At 57.2% G+C, this 24,778-nt stretch overlaps 1 protein-coding gene across 3 annotated transcripts; it reads right to left on the bottom strand.

The window, feature by feature from the left end:
* Window positions 1-4,111: 4,111 nt before the first annotated feature.
* Window positions 4,112-24,136, bottom strand: LOC144943192 (MAM domain-containing glycosylphosphatidylinositol anchor protein 2-like). Of its 3 annotated transcripts, none has more exons than XM_078870450.1 (17): window positions 23,425-24,136; window positions 22,152-22,719; window positions 20,922-21,061; window positions 19,718-19,892; window positions 19,389-19,579; window positions 17,640-17,772; window positions 16,579-16,848; window positions 15,202-15,531; window positions 13,374-13,667; window positions 11,657-11,911; window positions 10,376-10,521; window positions 10,098-10,275; window positions 8,680-8,856; window positions 7,581-7,739; window positions 6,586-6,710; window positions 5,539-5,641; window positions 4,112-5,088 (listed from the first exon to the last, which is right to left on the bottom strand). In XM_078870450.1, the coding sequence occupies exons 2-17, from the start codon at window positions 22,228-22,230 to the stop codon at window positions 4,982-4,984; spliced, it is 2,862 nt and encodes a 953-aa protein (XP_078726576.1). In that variant the 5' UTR covers window positions 22,231-22,719; window positions 23,425-24,136; the 3' UTR covers window positions 4,112-4,981. The 3 variants fall into 3 exon arrangements, with proteins under 3 accessions (XP_078726576.1, XP_078726575.1, XP_078726573.1); XM_078870449.1 differs by having other exon boundaries at window positions 22,152-22,716; XM_078870447.1 differs by having other exon boundaries at window positions 22,152-22,695.
* Window positions 24,137-24,778: the final 642 nt, after the last annotated feature.

Here is a 24,778-nt window from a genome sequence, read left to right as displayed (position 1 = left end):
GTTTAAACATCAGCACTGGGGACACAAAGGCGGCTACGGGCGAGGTTTAAGCCACCCACCCTCTCGTGTGCCGTGCCGGTCCTCATACATCTACGCTAAAAGCAATTGCCCCGACAGTCTGTTAAAAAGGTTATACGGTGTCTGTTTGTGTTTGTGTCATTCTGTCTATGCAAGTGTGTGTGTGTGTGTCACAGTGGATACGTCAACACCCGGGCCTGCCCTGTGACCTGCCAACAAAGTGCACTTAGCATGGCACATCGCCTCGATGACGTCACCACCATTCAGCCTTGTTGCCGTGTCATTGTCTACATCGGTGGCAGTGTCGCGGTGTCTACTTTGCTGGCTTTAGTCGCGGCCGTGTCGCAAGAGCTATGTCGCATCGTCTGCGCTAACAGTCATGGAGTGTGGACCACCGCCTCTCCCCTCCCACCTCCAGCCGTCCCCCTCCCCTCGCTGCCCGCTCGCTCTGCTCCGTCCTCTCCCCGTGGACCTGGTTGGAGGCCGTAAATCGCAACCACGAAAATAGAGGAAGCGCCCCTATGACCATTACCGCCAGGCGTGAGGGATAGCCGCTCGGCTCGTCTCCATCACCCCATCCACCCGTCTCATCCGGCCTCATCTAGCACCACCCATCCTTTCCACCCGTTCCGTCCATCCATCTCACCCTGTCCTACCCACCCATCCCATCTCATTTTGTCTCATCCCATCTCATCCCGAGCATGGTGTGAGCCAAAACGTGTTTTTAATCGTGTTCTGTGTTCCGTGAGTCGTGGGCGTGGGTAGGGGAGGTCAGTGGGAGTAGAGGTTCGGTGGGAGCTGTCACGCGTGTGCGCTGATTGCAGCAGAACCCGGGACCCAGTTTGCCCCCCCAGGAGTTGGTGGACTGCGTGTGTACGCGTGTCCCCGTGCCCCTATGTTTTGGCTACTCGCGGGTCTGCCCGTGTGTGTTGTGTGTATCCGTGCGCGTGTCCGTGTCTAGACGAATGTTTCGCGCGTCTCTCGCCACGGTAGCGTGTTGGTTGTTAGTGTACTGCGCAGCGAACCCGACGTCCCTAGTTCGACTCCCGTTCACGGCTATCATCGGTGACGATTGTCCGAAACCATGAGATAGTCCTAGTCCTCCGTTTGGGTAGCCTCAGCCTAAAATGAGTACCTGGAGCGACGTGGTTAAGATAAGTGCTCGGGAGACGAAGTTCGGTCGGGCGTGGCGTTGGCCGCACTACCCCCCTCATTCACCAAGCCCGCCTTCGTAGGTGTTGCTTGCGAACAGCACTTGCCCCAGCAGTCGGTGTGGGCTACATGGGACGGATTTGCCTTTGTCTCTTCCTCCGCACCACAGACCACCCCGGGGTGGTCGCCTCGTCCCGGTTGAGCACTGCGGATGTGTTGGAGAGAGGGGCGGTGGATGTCGGGCGGGCGGTAGGGGAGGGGGTAATTGTCATCCCACTCCACGGGAGGGGGGGGGCGTCTGGTGATGGAAGCGCTGACCGCAGGGAGACTCAGCCCCCACTGGAGATCGCGACGACCCACTCGGCTCCTTTAATGGATCATTAATAATGGACGTAGCCACCCGCAATTGGCAATTAGGGCGCATGGATGGGAGCAGTCGCGGGGGTGTAGTGCACGAGGCGTGGTCAACACGAGCTCGGCTAAACACGGCTGTGGTTACTATAGGACCCGTGTGGTCGAGAGAGGGTCCTTGCCGATTATGTCTGGCAGTTCACCAGAAATTGCTTCAAGCAAAGCCTGTGACTGCTGATGAGACAATGATTGTCGAAACCGGTCCAGGCTTTGTGCTTGTACTGAACCAATGCTGCTGCAGTGATGCACTCCCAGGTTGCCACGTGGTCGAATGGGATGTGTAAAACAAATACGTTTGTATGTTGCGGGACATATATGTGAAGCGGGCGTTTTTTTTTGCTGAGTTATATTGTTGCTTACAGCAAGTCCTCCTTTAACGTAGTAGATGCATTCCTGAAAAGTGCGGCGGGAGAGTGAACGCGGGAGAGTAAACACGGGGTGTTTATTGTGGATTTGGTGTAAAATCTGTACATCTCCTCCGCCGCCACTCGCGGCGTGGGTCGGGACGGATTGTGCTTCTTATCGGGCGCGACGCCGGGAGGGGGTGAGGGGTGGGTGGTGGCGGTGTCTGGGCAGGGGTGGGTTCGGGATTGCGTGGTCAGTGAGGTTGTGGTGTGGTGAGTACGGTGTGCTGGTCTAGGTTGGGGTGTGATGTGTGGTGAGTCGGGTCTGATGGTGTAGTTTTGGTTGTTAGCGATGCGGTGGGTGGGTTGTGGTGTATTTGTGGGTGTGGTAGTAGAGGGTGTGGTGTGTGGTGTAGCGAGTCCGGTGTTGATTTAGTGGGTAAGTTGTTGGTGTAGATTCGCTTGTGGTGAGCTGGGTTGTGATGGTGTAGTGTAGGCAGCCTTGTGAAAAGTGTTGTAGCAATCCAGAGAGCGAGAGAAAGAGGTGAGGCAGAGATGAGAGGAAAGATACGTGAGAGGAGAGATGCAAGGGGAGAGATGAGAAAGGGGGAGGGCAGAGATTCCAGAGAAGAGACAGGCAGAGGGGAGAGATGAGAGGGGAAGATGAGAGGGAAGGAGTGTTGTGAGGCCCCTGTACTCCGCCAACTCGTACGGTGGGGGTCCCTCCCCCCCCATCGCAGTTAATATTACAGACGACGAGGCTCAGGATCGCGCGGTCGCTCCAGGATGAAGAGGCGAGACACGGGTCGCACCCCTAGTTCCACTGGTTCCACTAGGTTCCACTAGGTTCCACTAGGTTAACTGGTTCCACTTGGTTAACTGGTTCCACTGGTTCCACTAGATCCCACTGGCTCCTGGTTCCACTGGATACACTGGGTTAACTGGTTCCACTGGGTTAACTGGTTCCTGGTTCCACTGATTCCTGGTTCCACTAGGTTCCACTGATTCCTGGTTCCACTAGGTCCCACTGGCTCCTGGTTCCACTGGATACTGGATCCAATGGGTTCCATTGGTTCCTGGTTCCACTGGTTCCACTCGGGCTGTAACGGCCGTGCCCATTACGGCGCAATGCCCCTAGCCTGTGCCACCCCCAGAGCCTCGTGGTTCCACTAGGTCCCACTGGCTCCTGGTTCTACTGGATCCTGGTTCCACTGGGTTCCATTGGTTCCTGGTTCCACTGGTTCCACTCGGGCCGTAACGGCCATGCCCATTACGGTACCGCGCCCCTAGCCTGTGCCACCCCCAGAGCCTCGTGGGACCGCGGGTCAAGGCGCTTGGTTCGCGAGCTAAGGCGCGCCCAGGCCGGGTCACGTGGTCGAGGTCGCAGTCCCAAGCTCCTGGATTCTAGGTCCAAGTGACCGGTTCCTAGTTTCCAGAGGACAGCTCCCAGGCTCCACGTCCTAGACCGCAAGTCCCATGTCCGCTAGCCAGGGTGCCAGGCCACATTGCTCTAGTCCAGTGTTCTACGTTGCAAGGCCCGCGGGTCACTGGATGCCCCTTGGCGCCTTTAGTGCGGCCCCTCGCGTGCGGCCCCCGACACAACGCAAATGTGAACCCCCCCCCCCAATCATCATCGCGCTGCTGTCAAACCCCCAATGCTTTCAAATATGTGGCGGTCCTCACACACTGATGATGTCTTATCGGCGAAAGTGCCTCCTCCTCTGAAAATTCGTGAAGAACACTGCTCTAGTCCCAAGGCCAGGTGAGTGTCGGCACTGCCATGGTGGTCTCCGCTGCCAATGACGTTCTCGCCTCGTCCCCCTGGATGAATGGGCCGAGACACGCGGGGGGGGGGGGGGATGGGGGGGGGCTATGCGCCAGGACCCCGAATTCTCGGGGTCCCCACGGACCCTTTGGGAAGCTCAGGGGGGACCCGGGCCACAGCTTGCCCGGCCTAGTGATGCCCAGAAGGACCAACAATAACAATAACCGTCATCATCATGACAATAACACTCGTAGTGTGAATAATAATAATCATAGGTATGGCTTAATACTGCACTTTCATAACATGGATGCATTGTCTCATAACAGGGATTACACTCAATGCTCATAACCGCGAGATTAATACAGGCGACGACTCCGCAGGGGTCCCGCGTGTTCCCTCTCGAACCCCCCCCCCCCCACCATCACCCCCCTCCAGTTTTTCCACCACCGCCACCGCGACTCGGTGCGCGCTTTGCAGTTCCCACTGTGAGTGGCACCAGGCCCCGTGTTGCGGGCGCAGTGGAGCCCCCCCCCCAACCCCACTCGCCCCACTGTCCACGTGGAGCCTCTCCGTGCTCCCAGCTGGTGGAGTCTCCTCGTCCTCCTCCTCATCCAGCAGGCGCCTCCCGCACGGCAGGGGACAACGCGCGACGTCTTGAGGAGCCGGGAATGCGGGGATACCCCCCCCCCACCTGCTCCCCCCCCCCTCCACCTACTCCCCCACCACCACCACCACCTGGTGTCCACCCTCCTGGGGCTCCGGTTGAGAGCTCATCCTCGGGGGTGGGAGGCGTGAGTGTGGAGGAGCCCGGGCTGTGGTCCCCAAGCGAGGAGGGTGTGCGTGTGTGTGTGTGCGTGTGTCAACAGGTGTGTATGCAATGTGGCTGTAGGCACAGGTGTGCCGAAGATGTGTGGGTGCCACACGTGTGTATGGGGGTGTGTGCACAGGTGTTTGTGTATGGTTAGCGCGCTACACTACGAACCCTGTGACCCGAGTTCGATTCTCGCTCACGGTCAGCACCAGTGACGATTATCTGAACCGCTTCTGGGCCTCTCCTAGGTCGACTCAGCCTCAAATGAGTACCTGTTGCGATGTGTAAACATCGCGACGAGGGCGTGGCGTTGGCCATCCACCACCTCGTGTGCCATGGCGGCCTCCGTAGGTGCTACTCGCTTACAGCCGCTTGTCCCCGGACTCTGTTAACCGACGTGTGTAGGTGTGTGTGTGTGGGGACACGCGTGTACAGGTGTGCGCGCGCGTGCGTGTGCACGGACGGGGCTGCTCCTCGTCATCATCTGCCGAGCAGGAAGATGCCGAGCGACCCCGCGACCACGAGCCACGCGTGTGCACGGCGGGGCCTCCCCGCTCGGCCCAGGGGACTGGCGACTCCTACCGAGGCTAAGAGGGGACGGGAGGAGGGGGGGGAGCAGAGATGGGGATGATGGGGGGGTGGTTAAGGTGTCTCAGGGAGTCTCACACCCAGGGAGTGTCACACTCAGAGAGGCTCACACTCAGGGATTCTCACACTCAGAAAGACTCACACTCAGAGGGATTCTCACGTTCAGGGATTCTCGCACTCAGAGAGACTCACACTCAGAGGGAGTCTCACAATCAGGGAGTCTCACGTTCAGGGATTCTCACACTCAGAGAGACTCACACTCAGAGGGAGTCTCAGGTTCAGGGATTCTCACACTCAGGGATTTTCACACTCAGAAAGACTCACACTCAGAGAGAGTCTCACACTCAGAGGGATTCTCACTCAGGGAGACTCACACACAGAGGGAGTCTCACGTTCAGGGATTCTCACAGAGTAACACTCGGGGAGGAGGCTCGCAGGGCGGCACTCACGCTTGAGGTTGACGTAGCGCTCACATCGCCCCTGCATCACGGAGATGTCATCCAAGGCCATGTCCCCCTCCTCCCCGTTCCCGCGCACCCCCTCGAACACCAGCTACCGAGCGGGGGGGAGGGACGAGGTGGGGGGTGGTATGGTGCAAGGCAAGGGAAGGGTGCTAAGAATTTAAACTCTCATCATCTCAGGTGGTGACCTTGGGGAGGCGCAGTCGCCAGCCGACTGCGTTTGTGTTCGCGTCTGCGCGCGTGTGGATGTACAGGGTGCTTCAAAAACATTTTAACACTTCTGAGAAATGTGCCGCCTCCGGGCTCTGTAGACCGCCTGGAGAAGATTCCAGGCACGTGTTGACAATGATGGCAAACAAGTGGAGACATTTTGACATTTTGAATCTATTAACATCACATCTGATACCATGTTACAGTGTATTATCCTTTAACATTAAAAACGATAGTCTAATATAAGTGTTAACATTTTTTGAAGCACCTTGTATACCCATGCGTGCATCTGTGTGTCTGAGTGTTTATTTATAAACATATTTGTGTCTGCCTATGAGTGTGTGTGAGTGAGTGTGCGCGTGCCTTCGACACTTCCCGTGGCCTCAAAGTGCACCTAGCCTGGCACAAACGCCGTGGTGACGTCACTGACATTTAGTGGCGAGTGGCGGTTGTTGTTGTGTGGGTTTGGTGTCTACAGGTGTGTCATGGTCTTTGTCTAATCCTAGGTGAGGAGCGGTGGCGCAGTGGTTAGCACGCTGCGCTACGAATCCGGCGACCCGAGTTCAATTCCCGCTCAGTCAACATCTGTGACGAATATCTGAACCGGTTCTGGGCCTCCCCTAGGTCGACTCAGCATTAAATGAGTACGTGTACCCGCTGCGGTGTGTGTCTATGGGGGGGAGTGCACAGAATGTGTCGATGAGCACGTAACAACCCACACGCCCCACCCGAGTGTCGTTCATCACAGGTCTCCGTGCCTCACCACGTGAGGCGCTCCCAACTCCCCTTGTCGAGTCTCTCACCTTTGGCCAGTGAGTATCTCACCTGGAAGCGTTTCAGGGGCACGATGCCCACGGCGGCGTGGTGCCACGCGTTCCCCTGGTTGCCGCTGCGACCCCACACCCGGCTGTCGGGGACTCCCTCCGCTCTGACGTACACATTGAGGGCGCCTGCACGCAACAACAAATGGCCGCGTCGCGTTCGTCGTCCTCGTGGGGCGGGAGCAAGAGAGATGCGAGGAAAAGTCGCGTCCCCCTACACCCCCAGTGTAGCACAAGTAGCTAAATATGTAGCTACTTGTGCTACATATGTAGCTACGGGCCCCGCACTTTCAAGGGCCCCGCGCTAAATGCTTTCAGCTATCAATTTCGGTTCAGTAATTCTGCACTTGCTCTATTACTAGAGTACTATACTGCCTTCAACTTTTACGAACGACTGGGTGTTTAAGGTTAGCGATTTGTCGTATTATTTGGCTGTATAGCAAATGAAAAAATACAATTACTTTAATTTGCAAGTAAAAAATTGGTGTTTTAATATGAATGTGTTTTTTTTATTTAAGGCCCTTTATAACATATGCTACAGGCCCCGCACTAGCTTAATCCGGCACTGAACGTGACCTTGACCTTCTTGAACACCGCGGCCCTAACCCATTCGCCGCAGCTTGCGTAGGAAGGAAGCCGCGTGCGCGCGCGGTCAGCCGCGGCAATTGCCTCATTTGCATCGAAATGGGGGCGAGTGACGGAGCCACCGCGCACGTAACATCGTGGGGAGGAGTGCTTCGGGGGCTGCGGGGTGGAGGTCGTGCCGTGGACTCCCACGCCGCATCGTGTCCCGCAGCCCTCGATCTGGCTCACGATGGCCAGCTGCCAGCTGCCAGCGGTGAGCGTGAGGGATGAGCGTGACAGGCGAGTGTGGCCGGTGGGTTAGGTGTGCTGAGCGCAGTCACAGGGGTAGGGGGGGCCAGGCATGTGTGTGTGTGCGTCTAGGCTCAATGAACACGTGCGTGCGCGCATGTGTACCCGAGCGCTCGCCGTACGTACCCACGTGCTTGCCGTACACGTGGTAGTAGAAGATGAGGCAGATGTCCTTGTTCACCTTCGCGTAGTGGGTGCGCCACGGGGGGCTGTACCAGGGGCTCAGGAGACGCGCCCGGTCCCCGGCACGGCGCGGATTCGACGCCTCCAGGAGCATGTAGTGACCTGCGGGCGAGGTGCCCAGTCGCCCCGGGGTCACGGCGAGTCGCCCAAAGTCACCCGCCCTGAGTCACAATCTAAGTCACCCCAAGTCAGGCCTTTATTTCAAGTGTCCCGAACTGAGTTCTGGAAAAGATTTCCCCAGGGTGTGGGGAGGCGGAGGGGGTGGGGGGAGTGTTGCAGGTTTTGAGGCCCTCGGAAAACAATAATTTAAACTCTGGCAGACTCGGTGTGGTTAGTGACGGAGCCAGTGGGGGGGGGGGGGGGGTGGCACGTGCCCCCCCAATGATCCGATCGAAATCCCTAATTTCGATCGGATCATTGGGGTTATTAGTAATAAATCGGCATTTATAAGTGACTCACATAATTTGCGCAGTTGCGTATACAGTACACGACTTCCCTGAAGGCATCATACCTTCAGCGAGCGCGATGCCGATCACACACGCGTCAAATAAAAAGGAAGGGACAAGCCCTTACTTACTAACAACTCCTCTATCATTTTTCATTGCTGGAGGGGTTGCCCCCCGACCTGAAAATCCTGGCTCCGCCACTGGGTGTGGTGGGGGTGGTTGTGCGTGTAGGCAAATAAACTTCGTCTGAATCTTGCCTTAAAGCTTTAGTGACTGCAGAAATTAATATTCTTGGGTCTTTCGGTAAAGTCATGTAGATAGGTTCAAAGAAAATAAAAAAAAATAATACGTTTCAATTGCAACACAAGGGGTCGTTTTCCTGAAGACGACCGCTTGTGATGCGATCAAAACGTCGTCGTTTTTGTAGTTTTTTTTGTTATTTTTTGTTATTTTCTTTGAACCTATCCACGTGACTTTACCGAAAGACCCAAGAATATGAGTGCTTGGTCTGCTGATGATGTGCGTGGTGTGGCACGGTGCACGTGGCTTCTGCGGTGCCGGAGGGCGCTCTGCGTCGTTGTCTGCCGTGGCCTGACCTGTCGAGGTGTTGTGGCGGTCCAGGGTGGGCCCCGTGTTGGGCGGCCTCCTGGGCCTGGTCAGGGGGCTTCGCCTCGTCCAGTTGAACGTCCCCGTCGGGTCCGCCGCGAAGCCGCAGAGATTCTCCTCAAATTGACACGCGGAGGCAGGGGTGAGTGTTCCCGAGCCGTTGGGATCTAGGGGGTACGAGGGAAAGGGGGGTGGGTCTAGGTCGTCAGGAGAAGGCGTTGGGGGCGGGGGGCGATGGGGATAAGAGAGAGAGAGGGGACATGGGGAGAATGTGAGAGAGTAAGAGAGAGGGGGAGAGATGGTAAGAGAGAGAGAGAGACAGAGATGGGAAGAAGTGGAAGGAGAGAGAGGGGACAAGGGGGGGGGGGGAGAGACAACGTGAGAGGGTAAGAGAGAGAGAGAGAGTAGGGTAAGAGAGAGGGGGGGAAGGACTAATAGATGGGTGGGAGGAAAATAATTAGGAGGTAAGTTCGAGGGGGAGTTGGGGGGTAGGAGAGTGCCTAGTTTGTTGTCCTTCACCCGCACCCCCGATTAACACGGTTGGCAACGTACGGTGCGAAATAAGTTCAACATACATACACACATACATACAAGAGAACGAGGGGGGGGGATAAGACAGAGGGGGAGAGGTAGTGGGACGAGGGAGAGACGGGGTGAGGCAGAGAGGATCAAGGAGGGAGCGGTGCAGAGGGGGCGAGGTGGCGTGGGGGTCAGAGGCTCGAGAGGGGGGGGGGGGTAAGCGGGCAGGATGGCATGGAGCGTGTTGGCTGGGTAGGGTAAATTGGCGTTGTCGAAAGATAAATGGATGGGTGAGACTTGTGTACAGGGTGAGGAATGAGTGAGTCGGATGAGCGGTTGGTGATACTTGAGCACAGTGATTGATGGGTGAGCGATGGGACCTGTAATGGGAGAAAAATATATTTGCGAAGTTTATCCTCGTGAAGATGAAATCACCCTTGCAGTGGTGAGGTTAACCTTGTAGTGAGGTCACCCTTCAAGTAGTGAGGTTACCCTTGTAGCGGTGAGGTCATCCTTGTAGCGACGTTACCCCCCGTATCGGCGAGGTTGCCCTCTTTGCCACGACCAGTGATGTGCGGTGAGGTCAATGTCTGGGGAGGCACTGGCGCGTGTCAGAGACGCACACTGAGGGGGGCGTGTCCTCACTGAGGGGGGCGTGTCCTCACTGAGGGGGGCGTGTCCTCACTGAGGGGGCGTGTCCTCACTGAGGGGGCGTGTCCTTACGGAGGGGGCGTGTCCTCACTGTTAGACACGTCCCCCTCAGTGAGGCAGATGTGATAGCTGCCTCCCCTGACCGCACATCCCTGGTCACAATGAGTTTGCCCGCGCCGGCGATGCGGTCACCCTCGCGCGGCGACGAGGCTCTCGCTTGCGGCGGGCGACGCTTTACCCTCTTTGTAGTGGACGAGGAAGGCGGCCGTGTCTCCCTCTCCGAACTGCGAGACGGGCGTGAGCCGCACTTGGTAGGAGTGTGGCCGCTGCAGGTCGGGAAGGACGTGCTCGTGCAGCTGCCCGCGCCCCAGGGGCAGCGCCTGCAGGGTCACCCTGCGCCACAACAACGTGCCCACCTGCGGGCACGAGGGGGCGGACGGACAGGTGAGTTGGCGGATGAGGTGGTCGGTGAGGAGCGTCGCCCGTGCTGCCCACGCCGATGGCTGGGGGTCTCACCCGCCGGTACTCGAGCTTGTAGGTCTTGACGCGGTCCACAGCCTCCGGCAGCGCCTGGGTCCACTCGAGCTGATAGGCGTACATGTCGCCCACCGTGCGGATCGGGTGCGACCGGTTGTAGTAGAACTCTGGTGCGTAGGCACGGCCTGGGGGGTGGGGGGGTGCGGTGGAGGTGGTGATTGAAGAGCCGAATGGCTCACAGGGCTATAATACCTAATGAATGAAAGCTGAAACTGAGGCGGGTTCGGGGACTCGGGGTTAGGGCACGGACGCGCCTGGCGACACGCGCCTTGTCACGATGTCTCAGCCTGACTTTTAACTTTCGTGACTGCAGGAATTCATATTCTATGGTTCTTTCGGTGAAGTCACGTAGATGGAAAAATAATAACGATACAATAATAAAAATAAGGTGGATACAAAATAATAAAATATCACGAAGTTTCGAGCACAACACGAGCGGTCGTCATCAGGAACAGGGACGACCGCTTGTGTTGCGATCGAAACGTCGTGATATTTTATTCTTTTTATTCACTTTAGTTTTATTATTTCATTGTTATTATTTTATCTGCGTGACTTTACCGAAAGAACCGTAGAAGATGTCTAACCTCTTCTTGGTTCTTTCGGTAAAGTCACGTAGAAGGGAAGTAATAAAATAATAAAAATAAAACATAATAAAATAAAATAATTCTCACGACGTTTCGGCTACAACGCAAGCAGCCGTCTTCAGGTGAATGAGACACTACCAAGCTAGGAGCTTATATATATAAGCATTTTTATTATTTTATTACTTCCCTTCTACGTGACTTTACCGAAAGAACCAAGAAGATGAATCCCTGCAGTCACGAAAGCTTTAAATCGAGATGTCTAACCTGTCTGCAAGCTACCTTACCCATTCAAAAATGGGCATGCACCTTCCCGCTCGCCCCATGAGCCACACAACTTGAAATTCACACCAGATCCATACACACCGGGCAGGCGTGCCCATCATGTGCACAAATACAGAGATCCGCCGTATAACCTGAACAGACCATTGGGGCAAGTTATGTTCGTGACCACCTATGAGGGCCGGCACGCCACACGAGGGTGTAGATAGCCACCACCACGCTCGACCGCCTTTGTCTCCCTAGTGGCAATGTTTTTACACATCGCACCGGGTACTCAATTGAGGCTGAGCCGACCTAGGAGAGGCCCAAGACCGGTTGAGATAATGGTCACCGGTGTTGGCCGTCAGTGGCAATCGAACTCGGCTCGCTCCGCACGCGCGCGCGTTCCCGTGCGCACCGGTGACGTTGAAGAGGCACCTCGAGGACCCGGCCTCGTTGGTCACGGTGCACGTGTAGGAGCCGTAGTCTCCGGCCGAGAGGCTCGCGATGTCCAGGGACTCGACGAGGCCCGAGCGCAGCACGGGGCCCCCGCGTCGCCATTCATACTCGAGAGGACGCGCGGGCAACGCGCGCAGCACCGCGCAGCGCATCGACACGCGCCGGCCCAGCGCCTGACGGATCTCGCTCGCCATGGGCTCTACCTGCGGGGGGTCTGGGAGGGGGGAGTGGGCGGAGGAGGTAGAGATGGCGAGGGTATTCTAGATTTGAAGCTTTCGTGACTGCAAGTATTCATATTCTTAGGTTTTTTCGGTAAAGGCACGTAGGTAAAAAAAATAAAAATTAATAAAAGTAAAATAAAAAATAAAATAAAAATCACGACGTTTCGGAGGCAACACAAGCTTCCACCTGAAGACGGAAGCTTGTGTTGCCTCCGAAACGTCGTGATTTTTATTTTATTTTTATTTTTTATTAATTTAGATTTTTTACCTACGTGACTTAACCGAAAAAACCTAAGATTATGGCGAGGGTACACGGCGCCTGCGTGACAACAAACTGAGACCGCTCCCCCACCCCTTCCCCCCACACCCTAAGCAATTTTCAATTGATGGCGACTATTGACGAACGCAACACGGCAGATGCGCGTACACGTTCCATAAATGGAAGATCAAAGAATCGCCCAACTGCGACTGTGGAGAAGTCCGAACCATCAGGCACATCGCCGACGAATGCTCCTTCCATGCACATCCTGGCGGTGTCGCTGGAATCCACACTGCGTCAACCACCTCATTGGACTGGATGAGGAACCTTTACATTCATTTATGACGATCGTTGAGAAAAAATTGAAGAAAACTGTTGCTTTTCACAATGCCATACGAAAGAAGAAGAATAAGGAATAGGATGACATTTCAAACGTTCGCGTTAATGGTAGCATCTCCAGTGGCTGGAGGGGTGAAATAATCGCATTGATGTAACGTGTACACACACGTCAACCAACGCCGACTCGTACCACGTGCAGTCCTGCTGCGATACGCCGTGAGCTCGACCCTGCGGTGTGACCTCGTGTTACAAGTTTTGAATTGGGTGGGGGGCAGGGGGGGAATCATAATCTCAGGTTGGTGGTGTTAAATGCTGAACAGAAAGATGATTGAGGGCCATGTTCTTTTGGCTGCCATGTATTATCGGTTCTGGCTCTCACAACCCCATGCACAACGTCCTTCTGTGGTAGCGTGGTGTCGACTTCAGAGGGATTTAAGTGGCGGAGGTTGAGCCTGCAGCAGGAGTGTTGATGGATCGATTCGTCGTTCCACTCCGACTGCCGCTTAAACTCCGCAGGTCGCCGGAGGTCGTAACTCGTTGCTCAAGTGGTCACACGGACCACCCTGAGTCTCTGAGCCACCCCAGTCCTAGGCCACTTTGAGTTTTTGAGCGATCCTGATCCTATGCCACTCGGGATATCTGAGCCAACCTGCTCCCAGCCACTCTGGGACTCTAAGCCACCCGAGGTCTTCGAGCCAACCTGCGTTTTCTGATCCACCCTTCTCCTTGACCACCCTGGGTTTTTCTGTGCCACGCTGCTCCCAGGTCACTCTGCGTGGCCTCTGAGCCATGCACCCTGGGCTCTTTGAGCCACCCCAGGCACCGTGCCGCCGCGTGACCCGAGCGCCGACGCTCACACTGCACGATGAGCTGCACGTTGGCCTCGCGGGGGGTGACGTTGAAGCCATTGTAGCGGCCCGTCTGACAGCGGTAGGTGCCGGTCATGTTGCGCGTGGCGTTGGCGAAGCGCAGGGTCCCGTCGTGGCTCTCGGTGTGCGGTGCCCCGTCCGGCATCGGAGCGTCGCGGTCGGCGCGGGACCACAGCAGCACGGGCTTGGGCTTGCCGCTCACCACGCACTGCAGTTCCGCCACGCTGCCCTCTCGCACCGTGACCACGGAGCGGCCCTTGGGCACCGTCACCGTGGGGGCCACTGGGTACGCGCCCCGCAACAGGGGGGGGGGGGGGTGGGAGGGACAGGGGTCACGCACACCACGGGACAACGGCACACTCGGCAGGACACGTGGTGGGCCCCGATGAAGTTTGAGTGGTGGGGGCCCGGAGCTGTTGTCGATTTGGGGACCCTACTTTTGTATTTTCAATTCCTGCCCTCACCCGCGCTCATGTTTCACCCGCACTCATGGCCGATGGCAAACGATCTATCATTATTTAACAATGTATTCGCGATGTTGCATTGGCAGTTGCGTAAAAGCACAAATAACAAACTCAACACATTTGTCAATAACTCTGCCCTGAGAGGAATATAATCACAATAATGGGGGGCGTTTAGAGCGAATGGCCCTTCTTCATAGTAAAAGGGCAATTTATCGTCTGCAGGAATCGTAGCGCTACAGCATTGCGTTTCAATCTTGAGCTGCAAGCAAAACATTTCATTTGAATCAAGTCCCGGGTTTGCTGCTTAAACAAACGTTGCTTATTTTTCTTTCGTGCTGCAGGTTAGGGGTGGGCTGGGGAGCACCCATGATCCTCTCCGCTCCTCGTATGTGGAATACGGCTTCCTGTGGATGTATCTATACAGCGCTGCGGTGTCCACGAAACAGCTGAAACAATGTCTGTGCGCAATAACATTTGAGCGACGACACTCTTCTCTGGCTCGTGTCAGCGACTCGCCGCACGAACTCTGCATGCGCCGTAAATCGGACCTCTTTAAGCATAATTTTGTTTCCCCAGGTGAGAACTCAAGAGAGCAGGATGAGAGTTTCATTTGCAAGAGTGACCTGGGGCATTAGCCTGCCAGTAGGAAGCGATAATTGCTGCAGATGCTGCTGTGTGTGAGTGCGTTTGTGTGTTATCTCAGTAGAGATACGTATTATGCAAGTGGAATCCGGTCCGTCCTGTTTCCATCCTCCCCGTGATCGCAACGAGAGAACAGATTAAAAATTTCCACGCCATAACTCATTTCGTTGCGCTATCATTTGTGTCCAGGTCGCTTCTGAAGCAAGCTAATAGCTCAGTGGGCTTTACCTGGTAAGATTAAAAAAAATGTTAAATTGTATTTGTATATATTTTAAATTACTTATTATCTTTCCTCTATCATGGGACCTCCTTTGCCAGTGTCAACATATAAAAATAGGTTTTCCCCTTTTTTCTGGCAACAAAACAGATGTTAAGATGTTAAAACACCAAACTTAAACTTTTTGCAAGGGGGTTTTAACATATTAACACCTGTTTTGTTACCAGAAAAAAAGGTAAAACCTATTATATTACCTTTCCTCTACTTTACACTCCTATCGTTTTTGAATGTTTTGTTGTAACATTCTGACCTGCTTCTTATTGGACATCTGTGAAAAAAGACATTTGTAGCTCATCGGATTCCTCCAGCATAAATAAAGATGTTGAGTGAAACAATGATTTGCACGCCGTCATCCCAGGGTTTGCCCACAGCGGCCTCCCCAAGCAGGGTTCAGGTGCAACCGTGGCGGCCGTCTGGAGCTGAGGTCACGCACCAGTGCTGCTAGAGATGTTCACGTCGATGCTGATGTTGGGGATGGCGTAATTGTTGAGCGACGCCACGCACGTGTAGGTGCCAAAGTCGGTGAACTTGAGGTTGATGATGGCGAGGCTGGAGGTGCCCGGGTGGATGTCCACGTCGGTGGGCGTGATCACCATGTGGCTCGTGCTGGACTGCACGCGCCCGTTCTTGTACCACGTGTACGTGAGCTCCTCCAGAGGCACGGCCTCCACCTGGCACGTGATATTCACCCCGCGGCCGATGGTGATGTTTCCATCCTCTACGTACGGGTCCGGGGTGATCCAAAAGCGGCCCTGGCGCAGAGCTGGGTGGAGGAGTGTGTGTGTGTGTTCAAGGAGGTCCCATCAGTCGGGGTGTGTGTGTCTGTGTGATGGTGCATACTCGTGGTACATCCTGTGTTAAAGGTATGTGATGGTGCATGCTAACGTGTGATTATCATGGATGCTTGCACGTGATTGTGCACGGTTGTATGTGATGGCGTGTGATACTGCATGCTAGTGTATGCTGGGGCGCGATGGGGCATGCGGTGCCTTCTGATATCTGATGGCGCGTGACGGTGCGTGACGGTGCGTGATGGTGCGTGACGGTGCGTGATGGTGCGTGACGGTGCGTGATGGTGCGTGATGGTGCGTGATGCTATGTTATGCTGCGTGATGCTGCGTGATGGTGCGTGACGGTGCGTGATGGTGCGTGACGGTGCGTGATGGTGTGTGACACTGTGTGATGGTGCGTGACGGTGTGTGATGGTGCGTGACGGTGCGTGATGGTGTGTGATGGTGCTTGACGGTGCGTGATGGTGCGTGACGGTGTGTGACGGTGCGTGACGGTGCGTGATGGTGCGTGATGGTGCGTGACACTGCGTGATGGTGTGTGATGGTGTGTGATGGTGCGTGATGGTGTGTGATGGTGTGTGATGGTGCGTGATGGTGTGTGATGGTGCGTGATGGTGCGTGACGGTGTGTGATGCTGCGTGACGGTGCGTGATGGTGCGTAACGGTGCGTGACGGTGCGTGACGGTGCGTGACGGTGCGTCATGGTGTGTGATGGTGTGTGATGGTGCGTGATGGTGCGTGACGGTGTGTGATGCTGCGTGACGATGCGTGATGGTGCGTGACGGTGCGTGATGGTGCGTGACACTGCGTGACGGTGCGTGATGGTGCGTGATGCTGTGTGATGCTGCGTGATGCTGCGTGATGGTGCGTGACGGTGTGTGATGGTGCGTGATGGTGTGTGATGGTGCGTGACACTGCGTGATGGTGTGTGATGGTGCGTGACACTGCGTGATAGTGCGTGATGGTGCGTGACGGTGCACGAACCACCCCCCATCCCCAAACCTCTGCGTGGGACTCACTTCGCACCACAATGGTCACGGGCCGGCGGTAGGGGTCGCCCACGCGGTTGAACGCCTCGCAGTAATACGTGCCCGCGTCCTCACGGTGCGCCCGCGCCAGGCTGAAATTCCCGCCCGAGACGCAACTGTTAGGGGGCAGACGCCCCCCCAGACGTGACCACGAGAGGGATGGGTGGGGGTACCCAGCCACAGCGTCGCACTGCACGAAGACCCTGTCACCTGGGTTTATCACCAGACTCTCCGCGTCGCGGATGCGGCTCTGCGGGGGCGCTGGGGGAGCCGGCGGGTGGTGGAATAAGAGGGGGGGGGGGGTGGCAGAGAGTGTGTGTGTGCGTTAGTATGGACAGCAATACGGCCCTGTGACTCAGTCTCAACTGAGTACTTGGCACGGGGTATAAACATCGCCGCTGGGGAGACAAAGGCGGTCGGGCGTGGTGCTGGCCTCCCACCCCGTTGTGTGCCGTGCCGGTCTTCAAAGGTGCTACTTAGCTTACAGAACTTGCCCCAATAGGCTGTTAGGGCTATACGGGGGATCTTTGTCTTTGTTAGTGTGGACACACGCGGGGCTTAATTTTTCACTCGATATTTTCCGTAACGCTGCCATAGCGGCTGCGCTTGGAGCAGGCGTAATCGGTGTAAGGCACTACCACTGCCACTGGAGTTGAGGTTACGCATGTGCGTAATAACACCCTATAATTTTGATGTGGCGTCCCATAACACATCCCATCTCGGCAAAAGCAGGCGAGATGGATGCGCCGTGCCAAAATGATTAATTACTAGAACAGCGTTCTGGGGCTGTTCCTGCTGAATTCAAGCACTGTGCATATACGTGTGTCTGTGTTGTGTTGACTCAGCCTCAAATGAGTACCTGGTGTGGCGTGTAAACATCGCAACTGGCGAGACAAAGGCGGCCGGTTCTGGTTTCTGGCCACCCACCCCGTCGTGTGCCGTGCCGGCCTTCAAAGGAGCTCGCTAACAGCACTTGCCCCAGCAGGCCGTAAGGGCTATCCGGGGGATCTTTGTCTTTGTGCGTGATCGTGCGCGTGAGCTGCACCCCGCACCGGTCTTGTTTGTGAGCTGGAAACTCGCCGTGAGGTTCTCGATGCCGCACGCGTTGCGCACGGACGCCACGCAGCTGTATGTCGTGTAGTCCTTGTCCCGCATGTTCTTCAGCTTCAGCACCATGGGCTCGTCCTGCACCGCGCAACGCCGGCGCGATGCCGTCAATGCCACGCGTCACCCACCCACGTCCCCGCGTGGCTCGTGTGCCTCCACGTCCCCGATATTCACGGCACCCCCCCCCCCCACGCCCCCCCCAAACAGAGGCCTCGCACAAAAAAGAGGGGAGGGCCCACGCGGCATTCTAACCACGGATCCGCAGTCTCGGGGAACCGCTTGGAATCCTGTTGTCCCATGGAGAACCATTTCTCCCGAGGTGCTGCATCTCTACCGTCTCTCGCCTCTCGCGCCGCGAGCCGCGCTCAGCAGAGCGAGGGAGTAAAAATCGATCTCTTGGGAGAGGAAATCAAATAGCTGCCCCCCCCTCCACCCCGCTCCTTGTTTCCTTACTCGTATTGACCCCCCCTCCAAAATCCCGCCATCCCTTACCCACGCCGTCGTTGTTGCGAATCGCTGATGCGGCAACTGTGAATTCCCGGGGGGGGGAGGGGGTGGCGGAAGGGGGGGGGCGACTTCTCGGCTCCGCGGAGCGTGAAGAGGCCCCCCGACCGACCGTGCGGCTAGCGGTCAGCAGCGACGCCGCCGATGGACTTTCCAGCCGAGAAGGTTCGCCGGTTGGATTCCATCTCTTAGGTTTTTTCGGTAAAGTCACGTAGGTAAAAATAAACAATAAAAATAATATAAATAATAATGGAAATAAAATTATAAATCACGACGTTTCGGAGGCAACACAAGTCTCCGTCATCAGGTGGGACCGTCACAGCTAGATTTACTGTATCAAGTGAGGCAAAATTCCAAGAGACGAGCTCTTGGAATTTTGCCTCACTTGATACAGTATGAATCCTTGCAGTCACGAAAGCTTCAAATCTAGAATGGATTCCATCTCCCACGGCGGGGCAGTTGAAACGATGGGGGCACGTTTCTTAAATCTCCCCCCACCCCCGCCTCCCACACACCGCTTCTGTCCACCAGCCACAGTGTAAATGTGTTCCAGGTGGTCGATCGGCAGGTTGCGTGTGGTGCGGAATATCTTAGTGCCGGGTACGCCCACCTCTGTGAAGGTGCCTGTCACAACGTGGAAGATTCGAACAAAATACCCTCGATGTGAGGGGGCTTCCCTCCAGCTTCTTCGAGCGGAGGCCCTACCCCCAGCAGTGGTGGTGAGCGAGCAATTTACAGGGCTGCGCTTTTACCTTTGTTTTTTTTACAGCCAGGCAGGGCCGCGGTTGCATGGCAAGAAGTTGCCGCCCGTGCACGTGCGACCCGGCCATGGCTCAAGTCAGAATCAGAATATTTGTTCATACCGGAGGAATCCGATGAGCTATGAAGCTCTTTGTCACAGATGTCAAGTCAGGGACACGGGGTCAAAACGTTACAACAACAAACAATACACAAACACGACAGGGGTGCAAAGTAGAAGAAATGCAAACAAATCACTTAAAAAAAAATCTTTTTTTATATACGCGAATAAAACTAAACTGTCTTTAACCGTCCGGGTAAAGAAAGCCCAGCTAGTAATTGATTTTCAGAAGCGACATGGCCTCAAATAATGACCGCAATGAAAACTCAACACCCCCCCCTCCGCTTCCACCCCCCCTCACCCCCCCTCGCCCCCCCGCCCTAAGACGCACCTTCACGAAGAGCGGCTTGTAGACGCTGATGCCGTCGTCCTGCTCCTGCTTGACCACGTGGCCCGCGCGCAGCCACGTGATCTGCGCGGGGGGGCTCGAGTTGGCGGAGCAGCGCAAGAAGGTGGTCCGCTCCTGGTAGTACTTCGCCTCGCCCACGTTCTGGTGGACCATGAGCACGGGCGGGTCCAGGTCTGGGCACACCAGGGTGGATGGAGGGGGATATGTTCGGTCATAATGGACCCCCTTCACTTTCAAGTGGCCCCTTAATTCACAATGGACCCCTTGACTCACAGTGAACCCCTTCGCCCACAGTGCACCCCTTGACTCACAGTGAACGTCCACACGGGAGGAGAATATGGCCGGCTGCCCGATCCCGTTCTCGGCGCGGCAGCAGTAGTAGCCTGCCTGCTGCCGCGTGATGTTCTTGATGCGCAGCGTCTCGTTGGACAGATTCATCTCCTGCAGCTTGTCCGAGCTCGTGCTCGACGTCTTGGTCCAGCGAATCTGGGGCGTACGAGCGGCCAGGCCGACGGCAGGCAGAGTAAGCCGTGGTGCGTGGTGCAGGTGGAGTGAGCCGTGGTGCAGGTGGAGTAAGCCGTGGTGCAGGTGGAGGGAGCCGTGGTGCGTGGTGCAGGTGGAGGGAGCCGTGGTGCAGGTGGAGTAAGCCGTGGTGCAGGTGGAGGGAGCCGTGGTGCGTGGTGCAGGTGGAGGGAGCCGTGGTGCAGGTGGAGGGAGCCGTGGTGCAGGTGGAGGGAGCCGTGGTGCAGGTGGAGGGAGCCGTGGTGCGTGGTGCAGGTGGAGGGAGCCGTGGTGCAGGTGGAGGGAGCCGTGGTGCAGGTGAAGGGAGCCGTGGTGCAGGTGGAGTAAGCCGTGGTGCAGGTGGAGGGAGCCGTGGTGCGTGGTGCAGGTGGAGGGAGCCGTGGTGCAGGTGGAGGGAGCCGTGGTGCAGGTGGAGGGAGCCGTGGTGCGTGGTGCAGGTGGAGGGAGCCGTGGTGCAGGTGGAGGGAGCCGTGGTGCAGGTGGAGGGAGCCGTGGTGCAGGTGGAGGGAGCCGTGGTGCGTGGTGCAGGTGGAGGGAGCCGTGGTGCAGGTGAAGGGAGCCGTGGTGCAGGTGGAGTAAGCCGTGGTGCAGGTGGAGGGAGCCGTGGTGCGTGGTGCAGGTGGAGGGAGCCGTGGTGCAGGTGGAGGGAGCCGTGGTGCAGGTGAAGGGAGCCGTGGTGCAGGTGGAGTGAGCCGTGGTGCGTGGTGCAGGTGGAGTGAGCCGTGGTGCGTGGTGCAGGAGGAGTGAGCCGTGGTGCAGGTGGAGTAAGCCGTGGTGCGTGGTGCAGGTGGAGTAAGCCGTGGTGCGTGGTGCAGGTGGAGTAAGCCGTGGTGCAGGAGGAGTGAGCCGTGGTGCGTGGTGCAGGTGGAGTAAGCCGTGGTGCGTGGTGCAGGTGGAGTGAGCCGTGGTGCGTGGTGCAGGAGGAGTGAGCCGTGGTGCAGGTGGAGTAAGCCGTGGTGCGTGGTGCAGGTGGAGGAAGCTGAGTGGCTACACCTGTGGGTGGGGGTGACCCTTGACGATGCAGGTGAGCTCCAGGGTGTCCCCCTCGCGCACGGCGAACGCGCGCTCGCTCTGACCCTCATCTTGTCCATTGCACGACTGCCCCGTGGAGACTATTCTTGCCTCAGGGGGGGCTGGAGAAGAGGGGAGGGAGGGGAGTTCACAGCCGTATTTAACATCAGAGCGGAGCTCCGACTGCAGATGGTATTGGCGCTGGTGATGGGGTTGGTGTTGGGGATGGCACTGGTGATGGGGTTGGGGTAGTTACGGGCGGTGCCGGATTATCCCCGGAGCAAAAGGAGCTACGTATGCTACGGGGCCCGCACTTTCAAGGGCCCCGCGCTAAATGCTTTCAAGCTATCAATGCCGGTTCAGTGATTCTGCACTTGCTCTATTACTGTGAACGACTGGGTGTTTAAGGTTAGCGATTTGTCGTATTATCTGGCTATATAGCAAATGAAAAGATACAATGACTTTACTATGCAAGTTAAATATGTGTGCTTTCATATTTATGTGTTTTATTTATTTATTTAGGGCCCCGCACTAGCTTACTCCGGCACTGGTTATGGAGGTGATGCTGGGGATGAGGCTGGTGATGCGTGTGCTGGCGATGGATCCGATGGTAATGATGCCGGTGATGGGCCTGCTTAGGGGTCATCCATTGAGTAGGTACGTAAAAATCTGTCAAAACTTGACCCCTACCCCCTCCCTGTACGCACGCGGACTATTTACCCCCCCCCACCTGCGCACGTACGCTTGACGCACCCCCCCCCCCCCCCGAATCCTATAGAACGACCGATATTTAATCTACGCAGAAACGATCAAGGATTAATAATATTAACGTGGTTAAGCAAACAGATAGTTCACCGCCGGACTATCTAACTAATTTGTAGGCCAATGTAGACAATTTATTATCGAGGATTCACCCCCCCCCCGTTTCCTGTGCGTACGCATTTGAGTTAACCCCCCTTACCCCCTCCATGCGTACGTACTAAATGGATGGCCCCTTATGAGGATGAGACTGGTGATGGGGCTGTTTTTTGCGTTGATGGTAAAGGGGGCCGTTCATGGAGCTGGTGTCGGAGATGATGCTGGTGTTGATGATCCTACTCGTGATGGCGCTGGTGTTAGGCCTGATGAAGTTAAGGGTGTTAATGACGGCGCTGGTGCTGGGGCTGGTGCTGGAGCTGGGAGCGAGCGAGGTGAGTGGTGTGCGGGAGTCACCGTAAACTCCCGGTCCTGACGCGTCGGCGCTGGAGGCGCGCCGCAGCCACACGAGGAGCGCCCACGCCAGGAGAACCATGACGCACCCCGGGGGGGGGGGGGGTTCGAGGGTCCCACGCTTTCTGCTCTCCGGGGTCTCCGGTCTGGGGCTCCAGGGGAGTCGCGCGCGATCGGTCCGTCGAAGTAGGGTTCCAAGCCTCAGTCCGCGCGGCCCAGCGACCCGGGAGCGGGGCTGTTATCGAAGCGCCCTCCGAGGGCAAAGGACCTCATCTCCCGCGGGCCCTCCCCCCCCCCCGTGCGCGTTGGACCTCGAGCGACGTCTCCGTGTCCCAGCGGCGCCGCGATCGCCACCGTCCAGACGCAACTCGCGACGGAACCTGGCCCCTCCCTGCGCCAATTATAGCCGCGAACAGCAGCGGCAGCAGCAAGAGCGGCCGCAGCAGAACGAGAGCGATCTCCGGTCGCTCCTGTCCCGCGGGCCCAATTATAATCGGCCGCGTCCGCCTGCCCCCGTGGGCCCCGGTGCCTGAAGGCGCTGCTCCTCCTGCGAGAAGCGAGAGAGCCGCTGCTGGTGTAGGGTCAGCGCCTTCATTAGACTCGAGGAGCACGTGTGGGTACATGGGATCGTGGCGCGGGCACAGCGGGCACCGACGGCACAGCAGCCGGGCGATGAAGGGCAAGGGCATGAGGAAGAGCGGGGGCAATGACTGACTAGGGGGAGCAGAGAGTGCAGAAGGGGGGCAGGCGGGGCAGGAATAAAGGGGCGGAGGGGGGGGGGGGTAGCCGGTGCAGCAGGAGGAGGAGGAGGTCGCGCTGATGTCCGTTCCGTGGAACTGGGTCAACAAGGGCTGTGCGTGGAGGGGCATGGGAATGCAGCGGGGTGTTCGCGTGCGTGCGTGTGCGGGTCATTGTGTGGGTGACTGTGCGCACAAGTCTGCATGCATACGTGCAAGCATGTCTGCGTATGTACCCGTGCGTGTGTACGCGTGTGAGTTTGTGTGCGTCTTATTATGCATGCGTGTTGACCTATTCCCATGACGGTGCGTGTACGCGTTCTGTGCGCGCACGTGAAGCGTGTGTTCGCGTATCCGTGTCGATCCGTGTCCGTGTGTACACGCGCACACGCGTATCTGTGTGTGTCCGCGTATCGGTGTGCTACCCGTGTCTGCGTGTGTATCCGCGTCAGTGGGTACGCGCGCACACGCGTCTCTGTGTGTAGCCGCGAGTCTGCGCGTGTGTTCTGTGTCCGTGTCCACAAATGCAACATCCGTACCGAGGCGGGTATTCTCAGCCTCCTCGGAGACTCGCAGAGCGTGCGATGGAGGCGAGAAGGGGGTGAAGGATGGAGGAGCAGCGATGGCCGGCGCTGGTCGCGAATCACGGCGCTCGGCTCCTCCTCATCCTCGGCATCTCCCGCTCTCTCGTGTCGCCATCTCTTCTGCGTCGAGTCCTCGCGTCAATCGCAGCGAACGAGGAGGGGTTCTGCGCCCAGAGGCGCCGGTGGTGCTGCGGACCCAGTGCGTGGGCGACGGTCAGCCGTGGGGGGGGGGGGAATATATAACGGGGAGGAGGCGGGAACGGGGGTCTCGCGGGGTCACCCCCCCCCCCCGCTCGCTTGGCCCGTGGAGGGGGGGCCCCGCCCCTCCGAGAGGTCCCGCTCGCTTCGACACCGCGGAGGAGGAGGAAGAGAAGACGCCGCTCCGTCGGCGGAGGCGCGCGACGCGCTCACCGCGTTCGACCGAAGGAATTGGCCATGGCAGGACGAGATGACGCGCACCATATACGCACTGGCGGATGACTGCCGCTCGCACGCACACACGCGCAACGCGCGAGGATCGAAACACTGCAGTTCGCTCACGATTGCACGGGGGAGCGCGTAGTCACGACGCAGCGAGAGATGGGGAGAGGAAAATAGAGGTAGGGGGAGACAGGGATAGGCAGATCGGGCGGAGGAGAGGCGGGGAGATGGGAGAGGCGCGGGGAGAGGTGGGGAGGAGAGAGGCAAGGGAAGGCAGGAGGTTTGTTTTCGTTTCAAGGAACGAGGCCTCTCTTGACGCCAGGGTGCGCACTTCGCGGGGCTTTTTGACGAAGATTCGATGGCGCGTGGAGTCGACTACGTGAGCGCCGTCGCTCCTCTCCAATCTCCCTCTCGCTTCCTCTCACTCTTGCGCATGCGGCGCTCAGGAGTCTCTCGCGTGGTCCCCATTGGAGCTCATTAACTACAATTGACGGCGAAGGAAGATGAGCATTCTTTTTGCGCGTATGTAAAGCCCGTCCCTGCGTGATTGTAGGCGCGCACGGGCGAATGTGTGTAGCATGGGTTGCCGAGTACGCCGATGAGTGGTGTTGGTGAGTGAAATGATGAAGAGTTCGGTGGGTGTGTAAGTGCATTGGTCAATGAGTCAGTGGGTGAGTCGATGGGTGAGTGGAGAGCGGTTGGGTTGATGAGTGGTTAGGTGAGTGAGTGTGTAGGAGAGTGGATAAGTAGGTGGGTGGATATGTGGATGCGTATGTGGGTGCATAAGGGGGTAGGTGAATTTGTTGTGAGTGCGCTTGCGGGCGAGTCGGTGGGTGAGTGAATGGGTGAGTGAGTCAGTCGGTGAGTGGATAGGAGGTGGATGGTGAGC

The sequence above is a fragment of the Lampetra fluviatilis genome, chromosome 30, assembly GCF_964198595.1.
Source record: "Lampetra fluviatilis chromosome 30, kcLamFluv1.1, whole genome shotgun sequence".
NCBI classification, from domain to species: Eukaryota; Metazoa; Chordata; class Hyperoartia; order Petromyzontiformes; family Petromyzontidae; genus Lampetra; species Lampetra fluviatilis.
This window is presented reverse-complemented; position numbering and strand designations above follow the sequence as displayed.